The 12,877-nt window shown below is 38.5% G+C and overlaps 1 protein-coding gene and 1 long non-coding RNA gene across 2 annotated transcripts; one reads left to right on the top strand and one right to left on the bottom strand.

Annotated features, from left to right (window-relative positions):
• Nucleotides 1-32: 32 nt before the first annotated feature.
• Nucleotides 33-4,169, top strand: LOC120295285. Its single transcript, XR_005552647.1, has 2 exons — nucleotides 33-896; nucleotides 3,385-4,169. It is a non-coding gene; the product is annotated as an uncharacterized LOC120295285 (long non-coding RNA).
• A 7,833-nt stretch (nucleotides 4,170-12,002) lies between these two features.
• LOC120295468 (antifungal protein ginkbilobin-like protein) lies at nucleotides 12,003-12,410 on the bottom strand. Its single transcript, XM_039316657.1, has one exon. It carries the CDS (start codon nucleotides 12,408-12,410, stop codon nucleotides 12,003-12,005), a length of 408 nt encoding a protein of 135 aa, XP_039172591.1.
• Nucleotides 12,411-12,877: the final 467 nt, after the last annotated feature.

The following is a 12,877-nucleotide window of genomic DNA, read 5'->3' as shown; positions in this document are numbered from 1 at the left end:
TTTTCATCTGAAATGTGATGCAGAGTAATCAGATTACCGCCAAGTTTTCTTCCAGTTGTCATCTCACTGAGTCTCATGTCCCATTAATGAAGTTGTTTAAATCTGGAAGACAGTTCACTATATCGAACCCGCCAAGATGGCAAATGTTTGGACGGGTGGAAGGTGGATTTTGATCCTCTTATATCTAGGTTCGGTACAAAGTCTGTGTATTTAACTGGTATGTATACTCGTCTGTTAGTGCTTCTGGTGCCTAATGTTTTTCAAACAGGTTAAATTTTTACAAATGATCAAGCAGTCTGAGGATGATATTGTATTAAAAAGATGTTAATAGCATTAACTTTACTATGTCATAAAGTATATTATGTCATAAATCCTGATTGCCTATTGTGCATGTGCTTTGAGAGAGAGAGAGAGAGAGAGAGAGAGAGAGAGATTCTAGTTTTCTGATCCTTTCAATGTCCTATTTACCATAGATACTTCGAAGAAGACGCATACCTTGAAGTGGATGGTATTTGAATCGGTAGTGGAGAATGTTTGGGTCAAGCTTTGTTCTCAGATTATCACCACAGAACAATTACATAGTTGGTTTATATGCTCTGCTTCTTACATGCAAATAACAACGAAGTTTGAGGGATGGCTTGCTGACTAAGGAACATGGCTGCAAGTGTATGAAAGCTGCTTGAAGTATCTTCTTCTTTGCACTGCGAGGGATTTTCTGAAAAGCTTCTGATGATGGGTGAACATGAATGCCATTGACAAACATTCCCAATGCTAGACGTCTTGAGAACAACAATCAACTTCATCGCAGTCAGGCCCAGATGATGTAAATTCCATTGTCTTTTCCACTGCAGCAATTGAATTACTTTGCCGATCAATAGGGTTGGCCCTCAATGGAGGTACATTCCTTGGCATTTTTATCTGTTTTGATTACTCACTCGGGAACACATTTTTCTGTTTGCTTTTTAAGTTTCTCACTTACAATGGGGGGACTTGCCTGGACCATCTGCCTCTCGTCATGCCCTCTGCTCTTTGTTTGCTGACCCAATCGTAGTATCGTGCGAGCATTTTGGAGACCAGTCATTGAATTTACCATATATGTTGAACTTGCCCCCAGTTTTTGCATAAGGATCGCTACCCAAAATCATTAAGGAGGTTGAGAACATACTTACAGTCCATTTTGAGAACATACTTACAGCTCATCCTCGTGCGGCGTCTATCTTGTATGCTGTAATTATGTTCTCAACCTCCTTAATGATTTTGGGTAGTGATCCTTATGCAAAAACTGGGGGCAAGTTCAACATATATGGTAAATTCACAAGCGGTTTTAGCAAGGCCGTGGCCATTTCTGTTAGCCATTAGGTAGCGTTTCCTTCTATTCATTTAGGCTTCTGGTTTTGCACTATCTTGCACTATCTTGCACGTCCTCTTACTTGCGTGTCTCCAACTGCCGTCTCTAGAATACTCTCTGTCAAGTATCATGGAACAAACCCAATGATGTGGGTGTAGCTTAAATGCACAATGGAAAGTTTGATTTTTCATAATAGTCGTTAGCTTTTAGCTACTTGCTTAGGTATTCTCGTCATTTAAAATAATAAAAAACAATTTGAAAACTTTAAAATAACAAAGAAAGTATAGGAAACACATATGATATCATTTCCCACAATAAACGTGACAACATGTATAGTAGAAACAACCACGCACAACAGTAATCAGGATACGTGACTAAAGAATTTACTCTTCAACAAACTTAAGCAATGCATGTCCCGGGTTTTTACCATTCGAACAAGGTTCTCTGTGTTTGGCACCAAACTATGTAACCGTTGAATGAGTAGTTTTCATACCTCGTCCTACAATGTTCAAGCTTCACTTGAGTGCCAAGACTATTCGAACATATCACCAGTATTTGGGATTTAACGGAGCCCATGCATATGCCACAATCGCTATAAGAAAGTGCTTGGCTACAAGTTGCGTGACCATAGGCGGCTGCTGCAGCATAAGGAGATGTGGTGGAGTAGTCATGGTCCGCGTCACTAGGTGTCATGGTCACCATGTCCTTGAGAATGTAAGCCATGCCGTTTGCATAAGGATTGTCACTTGAAGTAGGACCCGGTATTGCAAGCCCAATTAACTATACCGGTGCGTGGGGCACCTTTGACAGCATTGTGGGGCACCTTTGACAGCATTGAACATCAAGAGGGACAACATTAGCATAATTGCAACTCTTGATGGAGTATCCATAATGTGATAGACTTTAATTTTTTTTTTCAACCCTGCTTTGTACTTTGAGAGGCCCTAGTCCTAACTATATATAGCACAACGCAATTTGATATTTTGCTGTTCTTCCATGGTACCAATACATAAAAAATCTTAAAAGCGTCTAGCTGTTTGTTATTAGAATGAAAACAAGGCAAATGCAATTTGACCTGTTTAAGTAATTCAAAATATTTCTTTAGTTTGCAATTTGTCCTTTTTCTTTGGCTAACGTCTTGTTTCTACTACTTGGACAACAGTTGCGCACAATTGTACAATTTGAACACACAAATTTGTCTCCCTTTCACGAATCATCGGTAATCCTAATTTTTCATTTTTTGGAATTAATGAGGGTTTTATCACGCTTCACTTGTCTCTCAATGTTCATTTGTATGTCGTTTATGTTGCTTGTCCTTTTTCATCTTGTGCTCTCATTTATGTCTCGTCTATTTCTCCGGAGTCATCTTTCGTTTACTTCAATAACTCTAGACAACTTAATCAAAGGAGATTCTTGATTCCTTTGCTCATTTGTTGAATCCCTGTTTCTGTTTTTTTTTTTTTTTTACATCCTATGTTGCATAACATTTGGACTATTCAATTTTTAGCTTGACTACTACTCCCAAATTTACGTAAATAGTTGCATTCACTTGCATCATATGAGATCAATCATCGGTGCTCACGAAATACATGAGATATCTAAAGAAATAGCCAAAAGATTTATTTGAAGGATCATGTTATCGATTATCTCAATGAATACTTGGCAAACATGCTCGCCAGAAATTTTCTTATCTTCAATGCATCAATAGGTATTCCTCGGAAATTGGCAAACATGCTCTGTTCCAATTCTGGAAGCTAGAAAGCTCAGATTTTTCCTTGAAGCCTTTCTGCCTGTGTCGCTTTCTTTCGTGGATAATTATTGAAGTTTGCTTCCTTAATTAATAAAAAATCGTAGCTTCATATCAATTTGTGATCAAGTAATTTCATCGCTCCTTTTTCTTTCCTTTGTTTTAGTGATTCACAAAATTGAGATGTATCCATGTTTTTCGAACGTAAATCACTAAGAATTTGAATTATCAGAGTCTTCTTTTAATGATTTGTGATGGCATCGCTGTTGTTGTAATACTAATTTTACAGGAGAAAACATTTCAATGCGCGCGCAAGTTGCTTGTTGAAATGCCCCCGTGAAGTCGCAAGATGTATTCGAGAAGGAGGTTGACTATATCTCCTGACTCAAAGGTTCATCATGTGCTCAAATCACAATAAGAATTTTATATTTATTTATAGAGTCATTGTTTCTCGAAACTTGAACATTAAATCAAGAATAACGTCGCTTTTGTTTTGTTTTGTCTGCTTTGTGCATTGTAACTGCTGATGGTGGCTGACGTAAATTGCTGGAGAAATGATTGGGAGTTGATGGCCTAAGCGTTGATCTCCAGAAGCACTCATATCGACTCTTTTTTTCCCTATCCACGCTCTAAATTTCTGCAACACTTTGATTGTGAATGATATGTTGTTGGTGGTTGATTGTGAATGATATGTTGTTGGTGGCCAGCAATAGGGGCTGGCAGTGGTGGTCCGGCGACAAATGGAGGTGGTAGCCGGTGAAGACTGCCGGTGGAGCAGCAAAAATTTAGTTAATCTCCAGTGAAGACCTTCAATCATCTGGAACTTCTGTATTTGGTTATGTAATCTTGGTTTGCAGTCGGAAGGAGAAACTAAGAGCGTATAGGGGGAAAAAAGCAGAAATAATGCATAAAGAAATGAAGGAAAAAATAATGGACCGAACCCCTTTTGTGTTTACGGCCTAGATTGGCAAGGCCACATATGGCCCTATGTCCGGATTGAGCAGCTTGGGGCGTGAATGATGATCATTTTGGCCAGAAATTATTTTTGGAATAGAAATAGAAATTCTTGGATAAGTTTTTGAGCAAAAATATTTGTTTAATAACAATTCAAAATTTTTGTTCCCGAAATAAAAATTCGTTTAATAATAATACAAAATTTCTCTCTTGGGTGATAGCAGACCGTAGCGATGAGCGACGAGCAACGATAGTGGGGGCTAGCATGGGGGCGATGGCGGCAATGGCAGATCAATAACTATGACCGATGTGCCCACGGCTAGCCGCGAGGATGAGCAATGATAAAGTTTTTATTTCTTATTTTTTTCCTAGAAATAAAATAGAGAAATGTAAAATTTTATTTATCATTTCTATTCCAAATCTATTTCTAGAGAAAATGTATTCTAGAAATAAAAAAATAAAATTGTGTTATTAGATGGATTTTTATTATAAACTTATTTCTAACAGAAAAATAATTCTAGCTAGAAATAGATAGGTTATTATGCGCCCTCGGTGCCCCTTGTTATTAGAAATAATAATAATTTTATACAAAATAAAAATAATAACAGAAAAAAGTAGTTTAGAAACATCATTATAAAAAATAAAAAATCATAGTAAATAGTTTGGTTGAATTTACAAGGCCATGTTATATTGTATGCTCGATTTGTATTGGGTTTTACTTAACTGCACCTTACATTTTGGCTGCTCTTTCACTACTTTCTTAGATCAATTGATTGCGTTCCTTCTATTTTGCTTTGTCTAAGTCTTGATTTGCTTGTGTTTAGTTGGATGTTTAGGTTACACTTTGGGATCATAATAAACACAAACACATCGCATGGACACTTAATGATTAAGAACCTCAGGATTCATAATTTGGTAAAAGGCTGCGTTAAGTCATTTGAATAGATCCCTATATCCATCGCATAATAAATATGCTTTGTTGATCCGGGACAGCAATATCAAAGATACTTTGTTTGATCCGTCTCTTCATGTAGTTTTTTTCTTTCTGTATAGATGAAAAGAATGCCCTTTATTAACCCAACCACGGGCAGCGTGAGTTCTCTCCCTTATGATAGAGGTCGATGGTTTGAACCATTTCGTTGCTAAAGTGTCTGAAGTAGAGGATCCTGGTGTTGGGGTCTTAGGCTAGCCTTCTCCGAGATTTACGTCAAAATAGCGGCTTGCGGCGAGGCCCGATGGTGCCACCGGGCATTGAAAGGTCGTGTGATCCCAAAAGGTGATCTCCAGCGGTTCCTTAGTCAAAAAAGAAAAAGAATGCCCTCTATTAGATGCTCGGAGAGTTGGAGAGATATGGCTTAGTTAAATTGGCTCAAAAATTCTGTTGACGTTGTCAAAAATGCAGGTCCATCAATCCCCCAACCTGAGATGGATTACACAGGCCGCAGCCAAGGCCACGCCACGCGATGCCACCCCCTCATACCCGGCGGTGCCCAAGCATTTAACAGTGCCCGCCGAGGTCAAAACATTGGCAAATTGACTTGACCGTACGAGTTCAAAGGTTTATGTCTCAATTCGAAGTTTTTTCCTAAAATTTCAACCTCGTTGACTATGACAACAGTTGCGACTATGAACAAACAGACTCGCAGCTATTGCAAAGCAGTACGCTTTGCTCTCGCGTGGAAAAGGCTGAAGGCACCTACTGAAGATTCACAAGGTGAGCACTGAAATGAGAAGGGCTTGTAGACTGGTGAGGTCGAAAGGGTTCAGATCTTGTTATGTTTAGATCTCATGCCCCAGGCCCTGGCAACCCCCTGACTGGAAATCCAATTAAATAAATAAAAAGAAATAAAATTAAACGAAAAAAATAAAATTTAAGAAATTACAAAATTACAAAATTATTTACGTCCACACCAATTGTGCTATGTAGGATGTCCAATGCTAACTAAACCGCAACATTAGTGATTTCTAGATAAAATTGATCGGATGGACTATATTAGGAAAACGCCAAATAATTTAAGACTAAATTAACAAAATTAAAAAGTTTATGATCGAATTGACTACCGTATTATATTTTTGAGACTTGTTGGACAATTATCCCCTAGAATTTCTAATTTAAACTAAAGAAATAAATGCATAAATAGTATTGAATATTTTGATCGTTGGTGACTTGACCAGTCAAGTTTTTTGTTTTTGCCAATGGAGAACGTAAAATTGAAAACCCAAATCAAGACTCGAGTTTGCTATGGGCCGAATTCAGGTGTAAAGAAATCCAACATGGCTCCCACATTGAATACGTGGTCATTTGCCACGTGTCATTTTCAACACTTAATGTCCACGAGGAATATACGAGCTTCACGATTTTATCTTTTTATATACTAGTGAGCAATAAAATCTAGTTTACCCGTTGACTAATTCCGAATACTCGAAAAATAGAGCTGGCAAAATAGGTCATAAACCCATATTATGACCCATTTTTAGTTAAATGGGTCACATATGGGTCAAGTGAAAGTTAAATATAGGTCAGAAATAGGTCAAGTGAAAGTTAAATATGGGTTAGAAATTGATTAAGTGAAAATTAAATATGGATTAAAAATGGGCCTAGAAAGTAAAGCACAAAAAAAGGGTCTGAATGGATTATTAGGAAACCCACTTTGAACCCATGGCATTCACTCTTTAACTTTATAAAAATGTTTTTTTTTTATAAAAAATCGAAATTATAATTATTTTTCATATTTCAATTTTCTTTTATTTTCTTTTTTCTTTCTTTTTCTTCCTTCTTTAGCCGGCGGGCGACAAGGCGACACCCCGGCGCCGGCGATGACAAGCCAAGCGAGGCTCGAGCTCGCGGGCACGCAAGCTCAAGGTCACCGACGACCGGCGAGACTCAAGCTCGCGGCGTCGGCGAGGCCTCAACCTCACTGATCGGCAAGATCAAGCCTCGCCCAACGTCGACGAGCTCAAGTCTCGCCCGATCCGACGAGGCTCGAGCTCGCAGTGCCGCAAGGCCTCGCCTCGCCAAACCAATGAGATTGAGCCTCAACCTCACCGAATCCGGCAAGACTCGAGCTCGCCAAAGGTGTCGGGCGGATCGCCAATGTCGGGCAAAGCCTTGGCCTTGCCCGATCGGCGAGATTGAGCCTCACCCGATGCTAGCAAAGCCTCAACCTTGCCAAATCGGGTAAGGCTCGAGCCTCGCAAACAATTGGCGAGACTTGATCTCCCTCATGGCCGGTCGCCGATCGTGGCCGGTGGCTGGCCGAAAAGAAGAAAAAGAAAAATTAAAAATAATTATTAAAAATTAAAATTTATATTTAAAAATATTAAAATTTCGCTTTTTTAAAAGATATTTTAAAAGAATTATAAAAATTTTCCATTAAATTTTTATTGCATAAAAATTGTTAAAAATTTTGTATTGCATAAAAATGTTTTAACAATACTTTTTTTTAATAAAAAAATCATAAGAATGAGCTTTTTTAGGTTTAGTTAAAAAAATTTCATGTTACAGTTTTAGTTACTCAATAGTATGTTCACTTCAAATAAGAGAAGTATGTGCATGGTCTAATTCTTTATAAATATTTCAATTTATAGGTTTTTTATAACTTTTTTTTTATTTTATTTACTATTTTAATTTAATTTGAAGTTTTAATCCAATTAGCATATAGTAGAGATGAGTTTTTCTAGAATATTAATAAGTTTTAACAGTACGGGTTGGGTTGGGTATGGGTTGGGTATGAGTTGGGTTGAGTATGAGTCACTTGATTTACATTATATGAGTATGGGTCAAATATGGATCGACCCATTTTTGACCCAATCCATATCCGATCCGACCCACGCATTTAACGGGTCTATCGAAAAACGACATTGCACAACGTTGACATTCTCTCAAGTTGAAACTTCAGTGAATTCCATTTGTCAGTATTGTCTACAAAATTTAACTCCCCCTTTAACTGCATCAGAATCTATGTAGTTCGACCAGTCGGGAAGCATAGGAGAAGTGGTTTTACTAAAATTAATTCTAATGCCCTATGCTGGGTTGTTTATAGTATTACTTTACCCTCCCCTATTCATGGCGAGTTGGTTATTCGTTCCCACGAAATCTTCCTGATTTAAATTTGCACATTTATGACAAGTTGCACAAAAACTACTTTTTTATTTCTACCACCTACTTCTTCTTCAATTCGGTTCATTTAATATTATCGAAATTATCTGGTCATATAGGAATGAAGTTCCAATTTACCGGTCTGTCAGCTAGGAGATCTCAACTGCATACATCACTTCATAGCGATAAACGGCAACATGAACTTCTCTTTGATTTTATGAAACTTCTCCTTTCCCACAGAAGCAGAGATGTTTAGGGTTCGCAATTGTCAATATGGTGTACATGAAACAATTATCAACGGAAAACAAAATAGATGATGTTGTACTTCATTTAGTTGAACAGAACCAGGTACAAGAACCATCAGATATCCTAACAATTTGCGGTACTTAAAGCAAAACAAATGTCTAAGCTTTTTATTCAGAAACAAGCTTTCACTCTCTCCATAACTGAGATAGTCATTGCTCTTTCTAATAATTGAAAAGGAAAAAAAGTCGGAAGGAAAACACTGAACCGAAAGTATTCAAGATCTCCTCTTTATTCCGAGAACGGATAATTTTCATATCTCATCCTACAGTCTTGAAGCTGCATCTGAACCCCCAAGCTCTTGCCACATTCGTTGAGTATGTTACTCTTCGCAAAGCTCACGCAAGTAGCGCAATCAGTATATGAAAGCACTGTACTGCAAACAGCATGGCCATAAGCTGTTGCTTCAGGATAAGGAGAAGGGGTGTAGTAATCATAGCCAGGGTGGTTTGCTGTCATGGTTGCCATATCCTCCAGGACATATCATACGCTGTTTGCATACGGATCGCCGCTTCCATAAACATTGCCGTTGCAAATCTTGTTTACTGTCGTCACGTCCGGATCTCCTCGGACAAAAGTGACACGAAAAAGAGACCGAGGAGCGTGAGCAAATTGATGAAGAAAAGCCATAGCCATGTTTATTCTTTTCCTTTCTGACCAACTCTCACTCTTCCTTTTCTCTGCATCTGAATTAAGTCGAATGTAAGACTATATATAAAGCAGCACTCGTCTTTGTTTCCTCCGCTAGTTTGAATAATAGATTGTAATATCCATTAAAATGTTTTGTCGATCCTGGATGTCTGTTTCTAAAATGCTTTCTTCGATCCGTTTTTCCATGTAGTTAAGTTTTATCTGTATTGATGAAAAGAATGCCGTCTATTAGATACCTCGTGAGTAAATCTATTTCCCTACATATGACTGGAGAGATATGGCTCAGTTTCAATTGGCTGAAAAATCTGTTGACGGAGTACTCGCGATGCCACCACCTCGTACCTGGTCCGTCGTATCATTGGCAAATTGACTTGAACCAGATTATTTAAAAGGCTGGGTTTTAGCATGAGCGACTCCATAAACCGATTCTCTTCCTAGGCATGAATAGAGGCCCTGAAAATTCATAGGGACACGGGGTCACTTGAACTCACATTCAAGTTCTCTCTTCTTCTCCTCTACAGTGACTTGGGCATTCAGAGTGGTTATTCTGAAGCTCTTCCCAGATGCCTCCTCACTCAAGTACAATAAGTTTAGGACTGAATTGATATAAATATAATAAGTTCAGGAATTTTTTGGTAATTTTCTCAATAAACTTGCTAGCGCCAAAATCAAAATGGCATGACAATAAAATCGATAATTGTGTGACCGTCCATCATTATTTGACATTCATGTTTACAATGATCTTTGTTGATCTCAATATTCAATTATCGGATCTTGTGTCATTTTCATTTGTCTCTGGCAATTCTTGTTCCTTGTCAGGGTGTTCTTTCATTTTCTTCTCAACTTCGATAAGGTTTTCATTTTTTTGTAGTCTTGAACTATGATATTTCCAGAGCTCCACTTCACGGTATGTCGTCTTTTTTAATTAATCATGATAACAGACTTGCTGCTTTGAAATCAATGACATGAGATATATTATGTCATAGTTATTATTTGACCAATAAACTTGATTTCAGCATTTACAGTCACTTTTTCATTAATCGTGATAAATATTTTGACATTATCAAAAATAACAACCCGACAATACTTTTTTGTAATCCAATGGCACCGATAGGAAGAGCTAACTATCTAGAGACTTATGAAACATCTTGCAAGCCCATGGATCCTTTATGTCCAAATTTGTGGCCCGTGTAGGTAACCCTCACTAAGAGAATTTTGCATGTGAAGTGTAAAATTCGAACGGATAATTACTAGTTCTTGAGCTGAAAATACTCCATCATTCCGACTAACTGCACCAACCTCGAGGGTTGCAAACTAGATTCTTTGCCATTGCCATCTATTGACCGACAATCTGTATTTTGTGGCTTCTTCATCGGCCATAGGAGAGACCGGCCTTCATCAGCCTTTGTCAAGGGCCAGCAAGGGTTGGCGGGCACTAGGAAGCCCTCTGATGAGGGCCAACCTCACTTGGACGAGGCCACCCCTTGCCAAATTTGGCGACAAGACACTGCGGCAAGGGCCAAGCAAGGCTGGTGAGGGTGTCCTCACACTCGCTAACCCTCGTCAACCTTTGGTGAGGTTCCCCTCGCTGGATCTAGCAAAAGGCAGCCTTGCCCAGCCCTCATTAGTCCTCGCCCCAACCCACAACCTTAGCAGGAAGAAAGGAAAAACAAAAGGAAGGAAAGGAAAAAGAAAAGGAGAGGAGAGGAAAACAAAGATAAAGGAAAAGAGGAAAATTCAAAAAAATTCAAAAAAATATTAAATAAAAATATGTAGTCAACGTTAATCGTGCCACGTAAGATGATTAGTGTCCATGTTAGCACTTTATGGCGTAAATTGGCTTGAACGAGTCAATTGGTACGAATATAAAATGTTTTAGGATTAAATAAGTCTAATTGAAAGGTTTAGAACTAAATTGAATTAATGTAATAGATTTATGACTTTTTTAGTACTTTTCCCGCTAGTGATGTGTTCCCCAAAAAATTGGTTGATAACGAAATCTCAAATTGAACTACTGAGAATGAAATTGATGCACAAGAGGCCTTTTTTTTTTTTTTTTTTTTTTTTTTTTTTTTGGGTCAAGTGCATAGACAAGGGGCCCAATTTGAGGGGAAGACTCCATCGTTCAAACACGAAATCTATCGTATCCGAATCAAGTGCCTGATCATCCAGTGAATCCTTTGGAGTCAATTGCTAGTCTATTATTTCCATTCATTATCGGAGGATCACAGAAACACTGAAGTAACATTTCTAGATAGTCATTAAACGATCAAGCCACTGCCTGCCTAGTTTCACTTTCGTTTCTTTTGGATGTACATGAAGTTGCATAAGGCATTATTCACACCACCTCGCAAGTTTCGACTCCACATTTACATCGTGAACCGACAGCTACATTTAGCTACTAATGAAATGAAAGGGAAACTAGGTAGCGGTCTCTTCATATAGGAACGAGGATCGAGTGAACCAGTCCGGTAGCTAGGAGGTCTCGATTGCATATGTTGCCACATTTCCACTTGACACGATCATAATGGCAAATGGCGCCGAGGCCTTCTCTTGACTTTTCAAAACTATCCAGTGCTCCATTGCCGCAGGGGCGGAGATGTTTAAGGGGAAAAAAGCTTACGGTTTTGCACTAGTCAATACGGTGAGCACGAAGTAATTATTAAAGGAAAGAAAAATAGATGGTGCGGTGCTTCATTTGGTTGAACAGAACCAAGTACAAGAGTCATCATATATCCTAAAAACTTGCTTTACTTGAAATAAAACAAATGTCCAAGCTTTTTATTCTGAAACAAGCTTTCCTATCTCGACAACGGAGATATACATTGCTCATTTTGATAATTGAAAAAGGAAAAAGTTAAAAGGAAAGTGCTGGATCAAAAGCATTCGAGACCTCTTCGTTACTCTGAGAATGGGTAATTTTCATATCTCATCCTACAGTCCTGAAGCTGAATTTGAACCCCGATGCTATTTGGGCAGTTACTGAGTATCTGACTCTTCGCAGAGCTTACGCAAGTACCACAATCAGTAAATGAGAGCGATGCACTGCAAACAGCATGGCCATAAGCTGTTGCTTCAACATAAGGAGACTGGGTGTAGTAATCGTAGCCAGGGTGGTTCGCTGTCACGGTTGCTAGATCCTCAAGGACATACGATACGCTGTTAGCATAGGGATCACTGCTTCCATAAACGTTGCCGTTGCAAATCTTGTTAACCATGGTCGTGTCCAGCCCGCCCTGGACAAACTTGAACACTAGAAGGAGACCAAGGAGAGTGAGTGCAAATCGACGAGCAAAAGCCATAGCCATGTTCCTTTTTTTCTTTTGTTACCAACTCTTTCCCTCTTTACTTTTCTTGTTTCGCAGATAATTTGAGCTGAGTGTAAGACTATGTATAGAGAAGCACTCATCTTTGTTTCCTCCGACAATTTGAATAATAGGTTATTATATACATTTATATGCTTTGTCGATGGTGGATGTCCAATTCTGAGATGCCTTCTTCAATCCGTTTCGCCATGGACTCTAAGACTGGACAGATATGGCTTGGTCTGAATTGGCTAAAAGATCTGTTGATAACAAAATCGAAAATCTTTGGACGTCCATCATCATTTGCCGCTCGTGTATACAATGATCTCTGTTGATCTCAATATTCAATTTGGATTCATCCGATTTGCCTCGTTTTCTTTTGTCTCTGACAATACATGTTCCTTGCTAAGCGTTTCCTTTTTATTTCCTTTGCCAATGCGATGAGATTTTCATTTTTCTTTCCCTTCTTG

The sequence above is a fragment of the Eucalyptus grandis genome, chromosome 1, assembly GCF_016545825.1.
Source record: "Eucalyptus grandis isolate ANBG69807.140 chromosome 1, ASM1654582v1, whole genome shotgun sequence".
NCBI lineage: Eukaryota > Viridiplantae > Streptophyta > Magnoliopsida > Myrtales > Myrtaceae > Eucalyptus > Eucalyptus grandis.
This window is presented reverse-complemented; position numbering and strand designations above follow the sequence as displayed.